Source organism: Vigna unguiculata, chromosome 4 (assembly GCF_037176805.1).
Source record: "Vigna unguiculata cultivar grain cowpea cultivar isolate G323 ecotype 2 chromosome 4, ASM3717680v1, whole genome shotgun sequence".
Classification (NCBI taxonomy): domain Eukaryota; kingdom Viridiplantae; phylum Streptophyta; class Magnoliopsida; order Fabales; family Fabaceae; genus Vigna; species Vigna unguiculata.
The window spans coordinates 5,910,031-5,929,121 of NC_140795.1; the positions used below are offsets into that span (position 1 = coordinate 5,910,031).

General features: G+C 33.2%; 2 protein-coding genes across 2 annotated transcripts; both read right to left on the bottom strand.

Annotated features, from left to right (window-relative positions):
- Nucleotides 1–312: 312 nt before the first annotated feature.
- Nucleotides 313–2,793, bottom strand: LOC114180356 (early nodulin-like protein 17). Its single transcript, XM_028066659.2, has 2 exons — nucleotides 2,389–2,793; nucleotides 313–942 (listed from the first exon to the last, which is right to left on the bottom strand). Exons 1-2 carry the CDS (start codon nucleotides 2,582–2,584, stop codon nucleotides 605–607), a joined length of 534 nt encoding a protein of 177 aa, XP_027922460.1. The 5' UTR covers nucleotides 2,585–2,793; the 3' UTR covers nucleotides 313–604.
- A 5,114-nt stretch (nucleotides 2,794–7,907) lies between these two features.
- CM1 (chorismate mutase 1) lies at nucleotides 7,908–12,313 on the bottom strand. Its single transcript, XM_028067245.2, has 6 exons — nucleotides 11,929–12,313; nucleotides 11,050–11,275; nucleotides 10,619–10,705; nucleotides 9,824–9,967; nucleotides 9,305–9,397; nucleotides 7,908–8,331 (listed from the first exon to the last, which is right to left on the bottom strand). Exons 1-6 carry the CDS (start codon nucleotides 12,084–12,086, stop codon nucleotides 8,095–8,097), a joined length of 945 nt encoding a protein of 314 aa, XP_027923046.1. The 5' UTR covers nucleotides 12,087–12,313; the 3' UTR covers nucleotides 7,908–8,094.
- Nucleotides 12,314–19,091: the final 6,778 nt, after the last annotated feature.

Genomic DNA, 19,091 nt, shown 5'->3' on the forward strand with positions numbered 1-19,091 from the left:
TTGGTAATAGATTTAGATTATGACACTTTTCTTCTTCCTTTTGCAGATCACATGAATTTTAGTCATAATATGGTTCTGTTCAAGTAAAGTCAGATATGAACTGTATCTGTATGTTTGACAATAAAGTCTAATCTGACATCTAAATGGCAAAAAAACTTAAAATTTCTTAATTATATGAAAAGGGTCTTCTAAATACGTATTAATTTGGGATTTCAGTTTAAGACATATGAAAACATTGAAGAAAAGTAAAATGAAGTGATGATGCTGCAAGCACATGCAGAAGGTCCTACCAATCCTAAATCATGATACAGATTCCCGCAATTCCCGCACTTGAATTCTCCAATAAATCAAATTAATTTAAACCAGTTTGTGTCATATTTCTGACCATAATCATGCAGAAACACAACACATTTTGAAAATCAAACACAGACACTACCTAACTTGCTGAAAATCACCCTTTTGTTTGACCCATTTGAGGCCAACCAACAACTACTATCACCATGCAATGCAAGCAACAATTGCCTTTCAACAAAAAAATAAAATCAACTAACACAACATTAACACTTATCCAATGGTGTTGTTCAATGGTGGTGTGTGGTGTTCACTACCAGAAATGAATGAATGCATCCCAAGCTGCTCCGACGGCAAAAATGGCCGGCGTGAGGAGAATGTGGCCGGTGGAGAAGAGTGTCGGCGCGCCGGATTTTATAGGGGCGGCTTTTGGCGGAGGTGGTAGCTTTTCAACATGAACAGCTATCTTCATGCCACTGAAGCAGAAGCCTTTGCCACTGATGATGTAGTAGGTTTTGGTTACGTTTAGAGGAACCACATCTCTTCCTGCACCCCTTGTCCAGTTTTGGAGTGGATGATCAGAGTTACAAGTCTCATAATCGGTCTTGTTCACTTCCAGCACGTTAGCTTGGTTCCTGTCGTAGACAAAATCTGCAAAACAGACATGGTTAGCATGAATATATGAACTAGGAAACATTGCATTCCATAAAATCTTGGTTTGGAACTCAAAATATGCACACAAACACCACACAAGTTTGTTTATTGCTACTACTAACAGCTGTTTTGTGTGTTCTATAACCAAAATTGAGGTATGAAAAGATAATAAGAGTACAAATCAAAACTAGACTAGAAAACTCACGAGATAGAAAAGATAATTGTTAAGAGATGGACTTTAAGCCTAACTCAACCCTACAAAATCAATGTGAGGTTTGCACCCACTTATATACTGCAAACTTGTCTTATCTCTAGTCGATAAAAGATCTCCAACCATAATGAATACCTATGCTATTACCATGTTTGGATTACCCTTAGCCTCATTGTAAAAGTACTTTGAGACTACAAGATACATAGAGTGTTCTTCAAAAGTATGTTTTACACTTCAAGCATGTACTTATGAAGTCATTCTTTTAACTTTACTTCACTTCATTTTTTCTGTGATGTTAATTGATGGGAATATTCAGCTTAAACTTGTGGTTCATTTGGGTCAATTAGTGAACTCATAAACTTGAACAAGATGCTATAATACGCAGAATATGGCAGCATAGAATGCATCCTGCCACAGCGAAAAATTGTTTAAAGGTCAAACATGACCTGCAATTCTCTATACTTTTTCACATTTCAATTGCTTGATTGATATTCCACATTTTTGTTCAACCATTCACATTTTTGTTCAACACCAGGGGACAGAAGATGCAACAACAATGAAAACCACAAATTAACTTACATTCACACCAAAAGTAACCATGAAAAATTTGACAGCACAAACATGAGGAATTTAAGGTTTCACTTTCACTGAAAGAATGAAATACACGAACAAGCAACAGAATAGAGATGTTAACTAAGGATTTGGAAATGCAGACCAAGTCAACAAAAGCACAAAAAGGGATCCAAATTCAAAACCCTATTTCTTATTAACACTCCCTGTAGACAGAAAATATCAATTAAGAAATCTAAATGAAACGAGACAGGGAGAGTGGAGAAAAACTCCAACACCATTCCCCTAAAAACACAACTTTTACAGTTCATACATACACACAACAATTCCCAGTTCTTCTACAATACCATCCAAATTCTTTCACTGTTCTTATCCACCCAACATGGCTTCAACGAAAGACCCAAATGTTAACTAAAGACAGAAAAGAAAACCAAAAGATCTGAAATTGAAACTATCAAATGTGCACCCTCTTGCTTCAAAAGACAGAAAATTCAGCGATGAAAACAAAAAAAGATAACAACTTTATCTATTTCATCCAATCCTCGTACTAAATCAGATCCGGTTCACAGAGACACTGCAGCAACACAACACCCATCACGGAAACAAAAGTCCATTCACAGAGAAAAAACACATTAATAGATAAACAGAGAAAGGGAACTTACAGAGCCAATCTCCTAGGTAAAAATGTTTTCCTTTAGCCCATTCAGTGTAGTTAATATTGGGGTTCCAAAACTTGTTATCTCCAACGGTAAACTTTGTAGCAGAAGCTTCTGGAAGCAATAGAAGAAGTGAGAAAGCTAGAAAGAGAAGCACAATGGGTGGAGAAAACACCCTCTTCTTCATCCTATCCTCCATCATCACTTGCTAGCAGTTACCCTCTTCTCTTCTCTTCTCTTCTCTTCACAGTTCAACAAACTCTGGAACACTCTGTCACAATGTTCTGTTCTTTTGGCCTTTTAAGGACTTCTTTTGGTTCTTTTGGGGCTTTTTTTAATAGCATCTGTTGTGTGAAAGTTGTCTTTTTTCGTTATTTAATCTCAATTTTCTAGGGTTGTTGTTGCTTTCTAGATCTACCACTGATTTTGTTATCACGATACACGCTGCAAATTGTACAGCTTTTAAGGTATCTTCTACGTAAAAATGGGGTTTTTACTTCCCAGGGTTTTGAAGAAGTAATTATTTAAAATAAATATCAGGATATGGATAGTGTTATTATAGAATCATATTTTAAAATGTAAGTTTTATTTTTAATTTCTTTTTAAATTTATTAAAACTGTGTTGTAGGTTAGATATATGATACACTCTCAACTTATTAGAGTTAAGTTAGATATATCTTTTAAAATGATTATTGGGAGTAAGACTTACATATTATTAGGTTCAGTTTATTACGTATAAGTAATGGTTTTGCATTCCTATAATTCCATTATAGAAATTTTAAAGAATGAGAACAAAAATCAACAAAAGTATCTCATAAAAAATATAAAAGTAAATTACACAAATAAGTATATCATAAAAAATATAAAATAAATATAAAAATTCATATTTTAAATATACAATATTAATGAAATAATGAAAAAAAATGAAATATATTGTATATAATAAAAATATATTAAAAAAAAACTTATACAATTTAAATGAAACGATAAGTCAACTTGCACTTTAGTTGAAATTTTCAAGCCACTTTGTAATAATTTGCTTCTGACTATAAACCAACTCAAATAATATAATACATTTAATATTCTTATTTCTAGCCATGTTATATGCATATCAACCTATTATCAAATACACACAGAAGTTATTAGAAACTTAAAATTAGAAACATCAAAACTAACTCAACAAAATTAAAGTTAAAACAAAACTAAATGATTCATTATTTGCAAGAAATATATTTAATCCTTATAAGTTATTAAACTATGAAAAAAAATTGATGGGTCTGTATTTTTCATAAAAAAGATTTATGGATTTTTTATTTTATATCGCGTATAATTTTATTATTTTTATTTGATGTGAAACTTTATTTTTTAATTTTATTGTGATTATGGTAGGATTGTTATAATAACTATCTAAATAACAAGTTTAATTATACCTTTTGTTTGATTATGATAGGATTGTTGTTATATCATTTATATATATATATATATATATATATATATATATATATATATATATATATAGAAATAAATAAATAAGATGTAGTTGAAGTAAGGCGTGTTGTTGAGTCATCCATGTTCAATCAACAAAATTTGGAGAAGAAGAAAAGTATTATTAGCTTTTCACTTAACTAAATTAAAAATGGTACAACAAAAATGTACTAAAAATAACAAAGTCATAGAACAATAAAGTGTTGAATTGTTTCCACAATTTCCGCTTGCCTTTCTTTAAGATGAATAATTCTTCTTTGACTAAACGATTTAGTGTTATGCTTAGAAAAATTTAAGGATATAAAGAAATATTATAAAATGCACGATAACCACTAAATAAAGAAAGAGAGGAGATTGAAGTTCTACTTCTTCTCTGTTTTTTTCTTTTTCTTTTTTTTTTTCTGAGAAGCGATTGCCCTCACTGCCAAAAGTAACTAATCTTCAACTTTGAATGCAAAATATAAAACTCTTTATATTCTTATTATTATTATTATTATATATATTAATGGTTTAAATTTTATATTCAAATGCTTGAAATTATTTCATCACTGACCTTATCTTCTGGTATCTGCGGATAAAATCTGTGATAGATAGTTGATATCCGCGAATATTTATTATTTGTGATACGGGTAGCGGTATTTTAATATTTGCTTATAAACGCGTTGGGTGTATGTATCACACTATCAGTACATACCCGTTACCCGTAAAAAAATAAAATAAAAAATATATTTAATTAAGTTAAATTTAATTAAAATTAAAATTAAATTTATATTTTATTATATTAAATTAAATTTATATTTATTTTACATTTTTTTGTTATTTTATTTAAATTTAATTTTAAATATTTATAAAATACATTTTTTAAATATTTGTTGGTATCCACGGGTACCCACGAGTTTAAAATACCTACAAGTATTTTTAAATGGAGACTTGTTCGGGTAACAGGTGAATTTTTTTGTTACAGACCCAACTCGACCTGTTGCCATTCATAATAAAAACTTTTATATAAATCGAATTTGAATTTGAATGAAATCACTTAATCATTTTAAATGTTAGGAATATATTTAGATATTTTAGGTGATTAAATTCATATTATTAAGGAATACACTTGTGACCAAGTAATTGATTATACTAATTAAAACCTCGTTGTTAAGGGATGACTTTGGAATTATTTAAATAAATACACATGAGAATAATAAAAATAAAATATAATAAATTTAAGGTTTGAAAAAAAGTAAGAGAGGTAAAATACAAACTCAACATTTGTATTTTGTTATCACTTTATCTTATATTATGCTAACAACGTAGAATAAAAACGGGTCTGCAATAAAAAAAAAAAATTCACTCGTTATCCAAACGGGTATCATTTAAAAAAATACACTCTAAGACAATTAAACAACATTAATATATAGGAGTTTCAGTTACTTAAAAATAACTACAGGTTAAATGTTTTTTTATTAAAAATTACTTTTATATATTACTCTTCTATTACTAAAATGTTATATCCAAAATTGGTTAAAAAATAGTTTTTCTTCAAACATTTATTTTAGTACCGTATTTAAAATATTACTCATTTCGACTATCACGATTTTATTTGAAAATACATATTTCAAACATCGGAAAGAAAAAATATTTATAAAATATATTGAATGAACAAGTAATTATAATAAACAAATGAACGTGTATGAATTTGACACCTGGATAAAAAAATATTATATTATATTACAATCCTTATCTTGTATTTGTTATTTATTTCTCTTGTTGCATGTGTTAGTTGATACCAACATCCACACATTAACACTTTTTCTTCTTTAGCCATGAATGTGGTCCTGCTTTTCCTAAAATCACCATATCACAACACAACAACTACATTAATACGACATGCAAACTTTGCTGTCTCATACCTATTTCTTAAATTTTAATTTTTTTTATATATATACACACACACGAAGCTTTCTTGCTGAATCTGTTTAGAAATTTGCTGTATTCCACATGGAAACTAAACACTTGAGGTATACATGATTTGAAATTTCATAACATGCAAAAGTAATCAAATTATAATATTATTATACATGACTTGTGAGTTTTGTCAAACTTTTATTTGTTACAAGTGAGCATCTTATATCTCTAATCGATGTGAAACTTCTAACCGTTAACGATCCAATAGCGGATGAAATAGAATGTCCAAAAAATCTCGCTAATTTGTTAGAAGTGAGCGCCTTATCTCTAATCGATGTGGGACTTCCAACATTATTTTCAACTGGGTTAGGTTAGGTTACAAATTTTTAGTTTAGGTGACTTTTAATCACTATAGTTGTGAAATTTGTGAAACAACTAAATAAATAAATCATGTAATTAGAATTAATATGATATTAACTTATGACACCATCAATCAATTACAAGTCATCATAACTACGTCTACTAAATTAGGTTTTTGTAAAAATCTAGCAACCATGTCACTCATATCATATTGGTTTGTGATGAGATAGGTTTAAAAAGAAATGATAGATTCTCCATGCTTATACTCTTTGATAAAAAAAAATACACAATAGACATAGATAGTATGATGATGTTTGATTCATGGGCCAATCAATTTCTTCTCCCAAGACCTAATTTTCATCCATGTGGTGGGATCATAATTGATCTTATTTTATTGTTTGATTTTGGTGGAGTTTGAATTAAAGGTTATCAATTTGTTTAAGAGTTTCTTCTTAGCTACATCTTTTTGGTGCAATATTGATTGAAGTTGGTGAACAATTTGAATTTGATAATTATGATGTTAGATCATGCTTGCAACAATCATGAAAGATATTTTTGTCCTTTGATTCCTTAGTAGAGCCAAGAGTATCTATGTTCTTGGATTGAGAGGTACACACATAAATGCTTGAGACAAAAAATCTTGAAATGAAAAGTATGTAAATTATTAGTTTTATTTTTTTAAGAGGTAGTACAAAAAAAATCTTAATGAAAATTAATTAAACTTTTCTTTTACTTTTAACACAACCTATGGAGATATGGAAGTGTAAGAAGGTAGAGGTGCAAAAAGTAATTAAGTGCTCTGAAGGAAAAGAAAAGCCCAAGAAAGCTAAGCTCAAATTACTTTAGATTGTGGCTAACGTGCACCCCCCTTCAAATTTCTCTCTACACCCATCATTCCGGATTTTATTTTTCTGAATACACTAAATCAATTCTGAACAAAAAAAAAATCGAAAGACAATCATCCAATCCTATTGTGGAATTTTTTGAAAACTTTGATTGGGGGTGCATGGAGAAATTTGATAGAGTGCAAGAAGCAAGGCCCATTTCTTTATTGGAAATCCACATTTGGCATAGTTAAACTAAGATGCATAAAGGTGTGTTGAAATGTTAAGTTTAGAGAATATATTACCCTCACACACATATCAAGAACTTAATTAATTGAATTAAATTTTATTAGTCTCTTAAGAGTTTCTCTATTTGACAATGCCTTGCAATTATATAATAAAAATTATACTAACTTAAAAAATCAAGATATTGAAAAACCTATTATTGAATAAATAAAAATAGTTAAAAGTTTATTATCTTTTAATGAAAAAAAAATTACTCTCATTTCTTGCAAATGAGAATGAGAACCTAAACACAAATAAACTATACTAAATTTTAATAAATTCATAGTTGGACCATTGTGAAAAAAAGAGTAATTCACATTAGTTGGATCATTTAACCACCTTCAAACTTCAGGGTGTCTTGGTAACAACGAAATCATTTAAAGAAAAGTAAATAAATTCGAGTTAGAGTGAAAAAATGTTGCACTTCTCATTTTAAGAAATTTCTCTTTTTTATTTTCCTCTTTCCCTTTGATCTTCTCTCAAATTGAACAAAAGAAAAACATCATTTATATTTTCTTTTTCCAATGTTAGACATATAGTAGGCAGAAAATTTGATGTTTAGAAAAGTCCACAAAAACAAGAACAGGGAAACTGTCATCTCTCAAGAAAAATATATAATTGAAACATAAAGCATTTAATTTTTCTCTTTCTTTCACCATAATATAACTAAGATAAGAAAAAACAACATAAACTATAGCATCAATTATTATATAAGAATCCAAAATCAAATTCCTCATGTTATAATTACAATAGCTAAAGTTTGTAGGGATGATTAAAGAAAAATTACCCATTAAGAGTATCACTTCCTAGAAAATATAATACCCTATGAACAATGTGATTGAAAATGTACTTGTTATGTTCAGTCCAACCTTCTCAACAAATAAGCAACTTGAACTTCTTTTGTCAGAGGCATGATCCAATCACTATAAAGATCAGCAACCAAACTTGGATTTATTTTGTAGACTGGTTCAGTTCTCTGTTCCTTCAAATTTATGATCACTTCTTGCCCATAAGTCTTGGTCTTCATGTCAACTCTTCTCTTTATTGCCTCTTCTACTTCAGGATATGTAAGAATTTCCATCAATTTTTCTTTGTCCTGAAAAATCACCAAGATAATACAAGTTCATTATGTGAACAGAAAAATGAAAACAACTTGAAAATTGCCACTTAGTAATATACTAAGGTTGTAAACACTTGAAACTTGTAAGCATGTCCAACAAAATCAGTACTCCTTCTGTTTTGTTTTATAACCAAAAAATAACTTGAATTTAGTCATTTTAACCCAATTGTGTTAAGTTTATCTAAGGTTTCAAGCGCATTTCATGATAGTATTTGAATTGTTTACACCGTTTGACAGATTTTCGCTTCAATGTTAACTCAAATATTAACAAAATTTGGTAAGAAGGACTAAATCCACGCATTTCTAAGGATAAAGGACTAAATTGGTATAAAGTTTCGAAGATGGACTAATTCCAAATTTCACTGAAACTTGGAGGACCAAAAACATTCTTAACCCAAATAACTTTTTTTCCTCTCAAATAGAAGCAAATTCAAACTGTTTTTACTCTATTTACTGATACTTTTCCTAACATTCGGTTGTATTATTATCATGTGTACAATTTTGTCCTGCCAGATTAAGAAAAGGAAATTTTAAGAATATCAGAAAATTAGTAAAATTTAATGAAACTAACTGATTTTCTTAGCTTGTATGAACTTAGACTTTTTTATACTTATAAATGAGATAGAAGGTAGTACTATTTACCAGAAACCAAACAGATTTGTTGTTATACATGACACAAAAAACTTATGACATGAAAATTAGCACCAGAAGTTTATGACTACTATAATGAAATGTTTCCACTTTGAAGCAGATTTCCATCAAAATCAGTACCACTTACCAGAAACCAAACAGATTTATTATACATGAACAAAAAAAAACTTGTGACACAAAAATTAGCATGATTTTGTTTATCACTAATTGTATAAAATGTTTCCATTGTGAAGCAGATTTACATTTGATAGTATGAATTCCTATAACCAATGACTAAGTAACACAAATTGTATTGTACCTGAGCTAAAATGGCAGGCTTATATGCATCAGGAGAAGCTTGATATTTTGCCTCGGCTACAAACTTTCCATAATGAATTCTTTTTGAAAGAACCTGCAGTCACAACAAATCACAAGTTTCCATCAATATAAGAGACAGAAATTGTCATACAATCTCAACTTACTAAAATTGAGGCAGTGAAATTGATGAATTTTTTAGAAAGAAACTTGCATGCTATAATAATTTCCTCCAAATAATTCACTAGCTTATTTTAATGAGGGTCTGCTTTTTCTTCATTACAGTGAAAATTTTTCAAAAATATCAAATCAATTGGGATTTACACAGCCCAGAAGGCGCCCATGTACTAGAAGGTTAAATACAAAAAGTAAATAAAAAAGATATGAATGATGGTAGAGATAGATTCATATATAATAGAACTGAATGCTAAGTAAAATAAATGAAAATACAATGTTGTGCAACCCCTGGAAACCATTTGAACTTAGATATGAACTCAACTAAAAGGAAACTAATAAAGTGTACCTGCAAGCATGTTACATCACAAACAGCACTAGATCCAGAGTTACCATCATCTCCTTGCTTAACTATTTGAGGGATGAGAACTCTAAAGTACAAGCTCCATACTTTATCGTTTATATTAATTGACTCGGCAATAGGGTGCAACACCTATTCATACATGACACAAATTCAGAGAAGAAGCAATTAACACATTATACAGCACCAATTTATTTTGGTACATGGACATGGTCCACATAGTATTTCAAAGCTGACATTCATTAAACACATAAGAAGCACAGAAAGAATTAAACAGTTAATAGCTAATTGACTTTCCTTCCACTTGTTTTACAATTAACTTTACTGCACAAACGTGTTGGGTTGAACTATAGAATGGACATTTCTCAACTTGGTGTACACTTTTTCCCTTTTCATGTAACTACAATGTTTCAATTTCATCATTATTGATTAGAGAAAACTGTCATTTCAGTTCATAAAAAAGGAACACATCTTACAGATATTATACTTCTATATAAGGAACTGTTTCTTTACAATTAACCTTTTATAAGTCAGTTTCGATCAGTTTTAAAATTCTATAAAAAGCATGAATCGAGTAATTGACATGTCATCTTTGTGCCTACACAGCTAATATCACTACTAGTGATACGAATGGACTTGGAAAGGATGAATTCAAAGAGTTCTACACATTGTTATTCCATCTACCTGAAAGTGTAGTTCAGTGCAAGTGAACATAATAAACTTGGCAGCAAACAGAAAATCTTAACAGTACAAACTTGATTACTGCTATGGAATATTCCGTACCTGAGGGTACTGCAATGGTGGTAACATTGGTTCAGGTAGGCCTTCAGGAAAGAATGGATGCTCATCGGGGCTCTTGTACCTGCCCACCTTCAGTGGAATGGAAACTCAGTCAGTGTAATCAATATTTTGAAAATGAGAGACAAGATTTATTGCAGTTGGATTTGCAGATGAAAGTTTGGATGCACACAGAACAAAGTAGGCATGAATTTACAAACCATTAATGAAATAAAATTTGGGGACAATATGATTGGAAGAAACAATTAAAATAGCTTATCAATTGAGCAAAAGGGTAGATTTTTGTGACTGTTAAAATTGGTAGTGATAGGTTGGATGCTTTTGGTAGAAGAAATTCAATACAGATTTTTTTGTGATGCACATCCTGAGCAACATTCAGTTAGATTATAAAAAATAAGCTTAGAGTAGGTTCAGACCTTGGCATGAAGCTTCTCAGTTTCCCTCAACATGTACTCCACCAATGATCCATGAAATTCATCCATGGAGAAGGCATCAGGATCATATGTATCTTCATTGTAACAGTATTGGGATCGCTCCAAGAGACTGAAGATGATGCTATCCTCTAGACGAATTAGAGAATGCCTTATCTGATCAAGGGTCAGATATTCACTCTCATCAATTCTTTTCTTTGTTGGCACTGATCTACACAGAAGAAATAGGGTAAATTTAAAACATGACTAAACAAAATATAAAAAAGAGAAAAAAATTGATGGGGGAAGACACCACTTGCAACCTCAGCATCCCCTCTTGACAACCAATCAAAATTGAAAGCATAACAAAAGAAGAATAAAAATTCACCATTATTAAAGTATAAAATACGAACTCATAAAAAAGTATAGATATCAATTTTATGTCTATGCATCATGAAAGTTATACATGTAATATTTTTAGTTACTGTAGAATGAAAAAAAATCCCACTATCCATGCATAATATATTCATAAAATATTCAATGAAGAGGAAAGCATAAACAGTATTAAGAATATAAAATTTAGTCAAAAAATTACAACCTTAAGTAATAATATAAAAAAAGTGTTTGAATCCCCTTCTTAGCAAACCTTAAAATTAGAAAAAAAAAAAAAGACCATTGACGTGACTGATCAAGAACATACAAGGAACCCAATTCCATCATCATGCACTTTCCTCTTTGCTGATCCCCCCAAGTCCCATTGAATCCCAAACCTTGATCATGAATTCTAAACACAATTTCAATTAGAAACACCCAAATGAAAAAAATCGAAACTTTCAGATTAAAAACGAAACCCCACGTGAATGCAGATGATTTAACGTCTCTTACTCAATGGAAGCAGCGCGTGGGCGGAAAGAAAGATTGGTCTTTGGAAGAAAATCCGAAGTGGGGTTGAAGGAAATCGAAGCCCTGCGAGGTGTGGGATGAAAAACGCATGTGGGTGTGGAAGGAGGGAAGTGGGTGATTCTGAGGAGCTTGGACTCCATTGGAGAGAAAGAAAGAAAAGCAAAGAGAAAGTGAATTGTGGTTATGGAAAGTTGACAAAAAGAGAAAAAGAGAAGGATTTAAGAAAGAGAGGATTGAAGCATTGGAAAAGGTTTGGTGGGTGGGAATTGAACAAAGAAGTATTTGATTGTGTGGACTCCTGAAACGTAGTAGGTGGCGATGAGAGAACACACCAAAGACCATACCAAACACTGACGTTACAACATTGCTGTTGGCAAAAATTGGCTTTTTTAGGGTAAATATAGAAACAAATTGGGAATTAGTGTTTATTTTTATAGAGTTCAAAATCTGACAACTATATGATTTCTTTCTTAATAAATATTTTAAATATAATTATATATTTTTTAAATATTACTTTTATCGATTCTAGTTCGACCCACAAATTAAATAAAAGAATTATCATTTAACATTCATAAACATTCATTTAACATTGTCTTTTACTTTTTCGTCTCCTTTACAAAAATTCACTTTTTTTTTTTATAATTGCTTTATTCTTACGATATGTTGTAAAATAAATGTAGAATGTCAAGTATCATTACTCTATTTAAAACGATCATAAATTGAATAGTATATTTATGAAACCTATAGTTACCCGATTAAGAAAGATAGACACCCAATTTAAAACACAAATAATAATTTAATATACACTTTCTAATATATAAATATATATATATATATATATATATATATTATTTACATTTTAAAATTGGAATTATTGGGTCAATTCAAAATAACTTTATTTTAAGTTTGAGCTAAATAGAACGAGTCAAAATTAGCTGGTTTTATTTTTTTCAATATGGTTTGGCTTATTTTATAAATTATTCATAATGATCTTTGGAACTTTGGTCAACTTATTAATGAAAGAGTGAAATAGATTTTTTCCATTAGGTAAATTATGTAATTATGTTTATGTAGGTAGTGGTGGTTAAGGCATGACTTCCTAATTTTCTAATTTGACCAGCGATGTGACCTATCCGTTTTTAATTTGGCTTGTTGATAATGAATCGGTGGGAACTAACATGCATAATATCAATTTTAATAAATGTAACGGTACACCATTTATACAAAAATTAAATTTAGTTTTAATTTGGAAAGAAATAATTTATTTTTTTTCAAAAGTTAAAATTAACTTGTAATAAAATAAAAAATATAGGGATTGAAAATAAGAAAATAACATGTGGCGTAATAATATCACGTGATACTGCCACATCACAGTGTCACTATCACATAATTAGAGATGTCAAAAATATTTGTATTTGCATATCCGTGGATAAAATCCGTAATGGATAGGAAATGAATATTAAAAATGGATATCCGCTACCCGCGGGTACAGGTATTTTTGATACCCGCATGTTAACGGGGCAGATACGGGTATTATAGTATCCATACCGTGGATACACATACTTGCTAAACTTTAATTCAAAAAAATACCCTTATATATATATATATATATATATATATATATAAGTTGCACATCTTGTCTTGTCTTCTGTCTTGGTTCTTCCAGCTTCAAGTATTGGTACATTGTCTTCTTTCAAACACACTCCTTGACATTATTCTATTTCCCTTCTTTGAAATTGGGCATATACATCAAACCCTATATTGTCAAATGATGGAATCAAAATAAGAATACTTGGCATATGGTAGTTGAGGTTTATTATTTGATTATTTTTCAGGAATCAATTGGAGAAAGAAAGTGGGTTTGTTAATCAAAACACTGATTAAAGAATTTTCATTGTGTTTGAACGTCATTTTATATTTATTTTTATAATTATTTGGACTTGTATGGACTTGAGTTTGTTTGAACTTTATTTAAAATTTATGACAGTGATGTATTTTATTTTTATATTTGAATTTATGATTAAATTATTTTTTAAATAATTTTGTAAATACCCGCGGGTACCCGTGAATATCCGCGGATATGAAAAAAATAAACGGGTACCTGCATAATGGATACCCGACGGATATGGATACGGGTATGGGACAAATATTTATCTAGCGGGTAGGGTACGGGGGAGCTACTACCCGTACCATACACGTCCCGTTGACATCCCTACACATGACATGATGTCAGCTTGAAACATGGCAAACATTTAATTTTTTAAAATATTTTAATAAAATAAATAAATAATTTTAAAACATACAAAAGAAACCACAAAATAACACTTGACACATCTTTAAAAGTGTTAGCACGCTACTAATGAAAAGAATTTGATTATGTCAAATTTTTCAAAATAGAAATCAAATCGAACAAATAAAAATAAAGGGATAAAATCGATATTTTTCTACTAAAATAAAAACCAAAGACATATTTTAATCTAAATCTTACGATCTCGCAATTTTAATTGATTAGAATAATATTTAAATATATTAGAATATGTTTTAATGAAATAAAATATATTGTATTCTATTAAAGCTCATAACTTTACATACAAGTTATCTCAATCCATCTTTGAACCATCAATTTACAAAAAATGTTAAATCTTTTTTCGACATTGAAATAAGTTTTATAAGATAGATACTTGTTGGAATTAATTTAATATAGATTAAACAAATTACATTGTGATGATCTATGTTACTATGTGTTTTGGATGTAGGAACCAAGCACCTACTAATACCACTCTAATTTTACTCTTTTCTCCTCGTTACTTTCTCTCCAAGCAATTTTCTAAAACTTACACTCCACACAATCTTCTTCCTTGTTCGATCGGTTGAACAGACGATCGGTGTACCTGTCTAAAAGGCTCTGATGCTTAAGTCAGTTTGGGGACCGATCGGTCGATAAGTGTAATTGTTATAATAAATGCGAATTTAAGATTCTCACCAACCTACCTCTAGGTCCTATTTATAGTTTCCGGCGTGGGCCTGTAATTAGGGCTCCTTAATCACGGCCCAATGATCCCCTAAACGTGATTACTAACTTGTTTAATTTTAATTAATACCGCTGACTGGTCCAGGTTTTCTGTTTGACCGATCGACCGATGGTCGCTTGGCCAGGCGGGTTACCTTTGGTTTAACAGCCTTAAGTAATGAAACGCATTTAATCTGTGCGACCGATTGACCGATGGTCCCTTTTATAGGTCCACGTTTCATCTATGTGGCCAATCGACTGATGTTCCCCTTTATGGGTTGTATTTCATCTGTGTGGTCGATCGATCGATGTTCTCCTTTATGGGTTGTTTCATCTGTGTGGTCGATCGACCGATGTTCCCCTTTATGGGTTGTTTCATTTATGTGGCCGATCGACCGATGGTCTGTTTAGTATGCAAGCCCTCCCAGCCTTATTCGATGGACCAGTGGGCTTGCAATGTCGATGGTCTGATGGTCTATACAGTACACAAGCCCTCCCAGCCTTGAGCGATGGCGAAGGTGAAGCGAGAAGGTTCACAAAGACCGCTATGTCGATGGGCCGAAGGGTTTCTCTGACAATTGTTTTGCTTCGTGGGTCGTGCCTGTCAGGTAGGAGGTGAAGCGTCGCGATGTCTGGGCCGTTGATCGTCGTGTGATCGTTTGGCTCTGGTGCTGCCACGTGTCCTTGGGACCTTTCTATAAATAGACGTGTGTGGCTGTCGTTATTTTCACGCTTTCTTCTCTCTTTCCACCCGATTCACCGATCGTCTTTCTATTTTTACAGGTAATAATGGCTTCTAGCAGGTCGAGCTTAGACGAATCCTTCGGTGGGGCAGTCAAAGTCTCTGGGGGCAGCAAGTCGGTCTCCGCCCTGTTTAGTTCGTCCGAGGTAGGAACATCGCTCGGTGGGGGGTCATCTTCAACGAGCTCTCATGTACATAACAATAACGGTAGTCCGACCGAGGAGCCGGTCGACTTGGCGGTGGAGCAAACCAACGCTCCAGAGGAGAGTGGGGATGTGATCAACATTGATGTCGCCGACGAGGGGGAGGAAGCTAACTTGCCGATCGTGCAGGGGTATGACTGGGCACCCTATGAGCCACGTACCCATGAAATAAGGTTTCGATGAGGAAATGACCTTGGGGATCTGGTGGAGCGGACCAAGATCTTTGGAGACGAGGTTGAAGACGGGTTCCTTCGGGTAAAGGTCTGCGCGGGCAATGAAAGGGTGTGCCATGGCAAGGGGGGAGCGAAGGTGGATTTTTTCTATGTCTACGCTTGCTTCTTCCATGACTTGGGTCTGATCGTGCCGTTTGCTGACTGGCAAATGGTGGTGCTGCGGGAGATCAGGTGCGCCCCCACGCAGATACATCCGAACGCCTGGGCGTCGATGCAGGCCTTTGACGTTCTTTGCTGAGTGGTCAGTCTGACTGCCACCATGCCGTTATTCCTGCACTTCTACAAGACCCGACCCACTGCTTCCAAAGGTTGGGTCTCGTTCCTAGGGGTGAACAAAAGCTTGTTCAGCATTTACCTTGCCTCGTACAAGGGTTTTAAGACCGGTTTTTTCAAGGTCTCAATCCCCGGTCGGGGCAGGAAGTTTATTTTTGATGAGGAGGATCGATCGAAGTTCCCCCTTTACTGGACACAGATGCCCCCGCCAGTCGATCTTTAAGCGGAGGACCGGTTGACCCCTGCCGAGCGGGCCAATCTTGCCGTTCTCAAAACTCTTCCCGACAAGATCCCACCGAGGTCGCTGATCAAATGTCTCCGCTCCCCAAACTTACTTGGGGCGATTTATGGTTAGTTGTTCTGATCTTCCCGATCGTCTTAGGGGTCGCTATTAACTTATCTAAATTTTTTGCTTGTTTGCATATATCATGGCTCGCATGACGATGTCCAATGCTGAGTTCATGGCTCAGGCAAAGACTCGACACAGGGCCGAGGACTCGGCGGATGAGGCTGCAGCCCGCCTGAGTGTCCAGGGCGGATCAACTCCTCTATCTTATCTCGGAGCGTGTGGCATTCTTTCGTGGTGTGGTCGATCGTTCGATGGTATTGACAGTACTTGTTGCCATTGACATCGGGGGGTGGAGGTTTTTTTCTGGGAGCTGGAAGTGTGTCAGTGCTGAAGGCCTCCTACAAGATTTTTGCCTGAGGGACGACCAAGGGGGTATACATTGTGAACTTGGGCGTTTTCCTCTCGCTGGGCTGAACAGTGATTTGCTCGGTCAGGGGGCGTTTTTGTGCGAAGCTGCATCTTCCTTCTCTCTCTTTTTCACCCTAAACTCCTGTATATCTTCTATCTGAATAAACTTGGCCGCTCGTTCCCTCATCTCTTGATGAAGGATTGACCCCAACCAAGGATGAAGGCACATGCTTAAGAAGACTAAGCATGTTTAGAAAGGAAGTTCACTAATCCTTCATCCCTTTCATTTGTGTTTGTTATTTTTGATTCCCTAAGTTGACTTAGTTGAATCAACTTTAGTTGACTTGTTGACCTTTGACTAGGTTGGACTTGTTGACTATAGTTGACTTGACTTAAAGCCAACATGCTAATCTATGTTTATTTGCTTTGTAGGTTAATTAAAAGTAAGAAAGCAATGCTAGGTGGCGCATGGTGATTGGGGAGCATAAATGATGTGGAGGAGAGAGTAAAGCAAAGGCATAAAGCATAAAGTAAAAGCAATGAAGCAAGTGTACCTATGTACCTTTGGTCTCCTTTGTTTTTAGCACACTTTGGCCACTTTTTGGAGACATATGAGACACATTCTTTGTCTCTTTTTGTGCTAGAACGAAATTAGCCTTGCACACACATAGTTGGCTCTTTTGTCTCTCATTTTTGTAAACTTATTTGACCTAGCTTCTAGAAGCTAGGGTTAGGTTTTTGTAGAGACATCCTTAGGTATCTTTTATTTGCTTAGAGGCCCCTAAACTCTTCTATATAAGGGTGCTCCTAGACATGTAAAAGGATTGAACATTTTGAAGTAAAAACACTCTTGTGTCTCAACCATTTGTGAGAGTTTCCTCCTTAGGGAGTGAATACTTTTAAGCCTTATCTTGCATAGCAAGTGGCGGCACACATCCACTCATCTTCAAGGTTGTCATGGCTTCTAGCCTAGCCTTGTAGTGGCGTGCTTCTCACATTTTTACCATTTCTTTCCTTTCCATTTTATGTTTTCTTCTTCCTTTAATTGTTCTTGGTTTTCTATGGTTTATGTGCTTTCCATTTCCTTTTTGTTTGAATCAATCCATCATCTTCTTCTCTTGAGCTTTGTGAAAGGAACCTTCACATCTAGATAGCATGCTATCTTAATGTCCAGTGGGGATTTCACTTAGCTTTCTTAATCAACTCACACCATATTCAATAATGTTAAAAAGAAACAAGTTAATCCTTCATCATTTGGTATCTAGAGCCTAGGTTATCTTGAATATGGTGTTTTCATGTTCTAACCTTGTCTTGTGTAGCTATCTTTGAATGGTCCACATAAAAACAGTGCTGGCAGAAACTGTTCACGATTTTAAAATATTAAACTGCACCAGCTCAGCGGTCCAAAAATTACGTTTTTGGTGTCAAAAGAAAGCTCCTTGAGTCTAGTTTCTAGAAAAAAAGAACCGACGCATTTGGAGTTCTGTGGAGAAAGTTATGATCAAATTAGTGAGCAAAGGTCAGATCTGCCAAGAATACGTGAATCAGCGTTTTCAGGTTCTTTTGTGGCAGTTTGGCTACGGTTTTTGCACCTCTTTAAGCTCCTAAATGTGGTTGGATAACATGTCTTTGGATGCTTAGTCTTTGAGCCTCAAATCTATGAGTTTAAATGCATGATAGCTACATGTTTGTGTCTTGTGTATGTCATGTTGAGTCTTTAAATGTGCCTAACTTTTGCTTGAGTCATATGTTAACTTGAAGTTTTCTTATTCTTGTTTTTCCAAGTATTTGAATCTTGCATTCACTTTGTCTTGCTTGATGTATGCTCCATGAAATTGATTTTGGCCTAAAACTTGAGGAACTAAGTGTCCAAGCCACCTAAAACTCTTTCTCACCATTTTATGAAACTAGTTGTGGAAAGAAGAAAATTTTGCACCAATATTTGCCTAAAAACCGAGAGCAATCTTGCTCCTTGGTGAACTAAAAG

Excerpts from the sequence above, each read along its gene's own strand:
- LOC114180356 (XM_028066659.2), bottom strand. The coding sequence starts at position 2,584 with ATGATGGAGGATAGGATGAAGAAGAGGGTGTTTTCTCCACCCATTGTG. Across the intron at positions 943-2,388 it reads TTACCTAGGAGATTGGCTCT|ATTTTGTCTACGACAGGAAC; the intron begins GTAAGTTCCCTT and ends TCTGTTTTGCAG.
- CM1 (XM_028067245.2), bottom strand. The coding sequence starts at position 12,086 with ATGGAGTCCAAGCTCCTCAGAATCACCCACTTCCCTCCTTCCACACCC. Across the intron at positions 10,706-11,049 it reads CTGAGAAGCTTCATGCCAAG|GTGGGCAGGTACAAGAGCCC; the intron begins GTCTGAACCTAC and ends ATTCCACTGAAG. Across the intron at positions 9,398-9,823 it reads GTGATGTAACATGCTTGCAG|GTTCTTTCAAAAAGAATTCA; the intron begins GTACACTTTATT and ends TTGTGACTGCAG.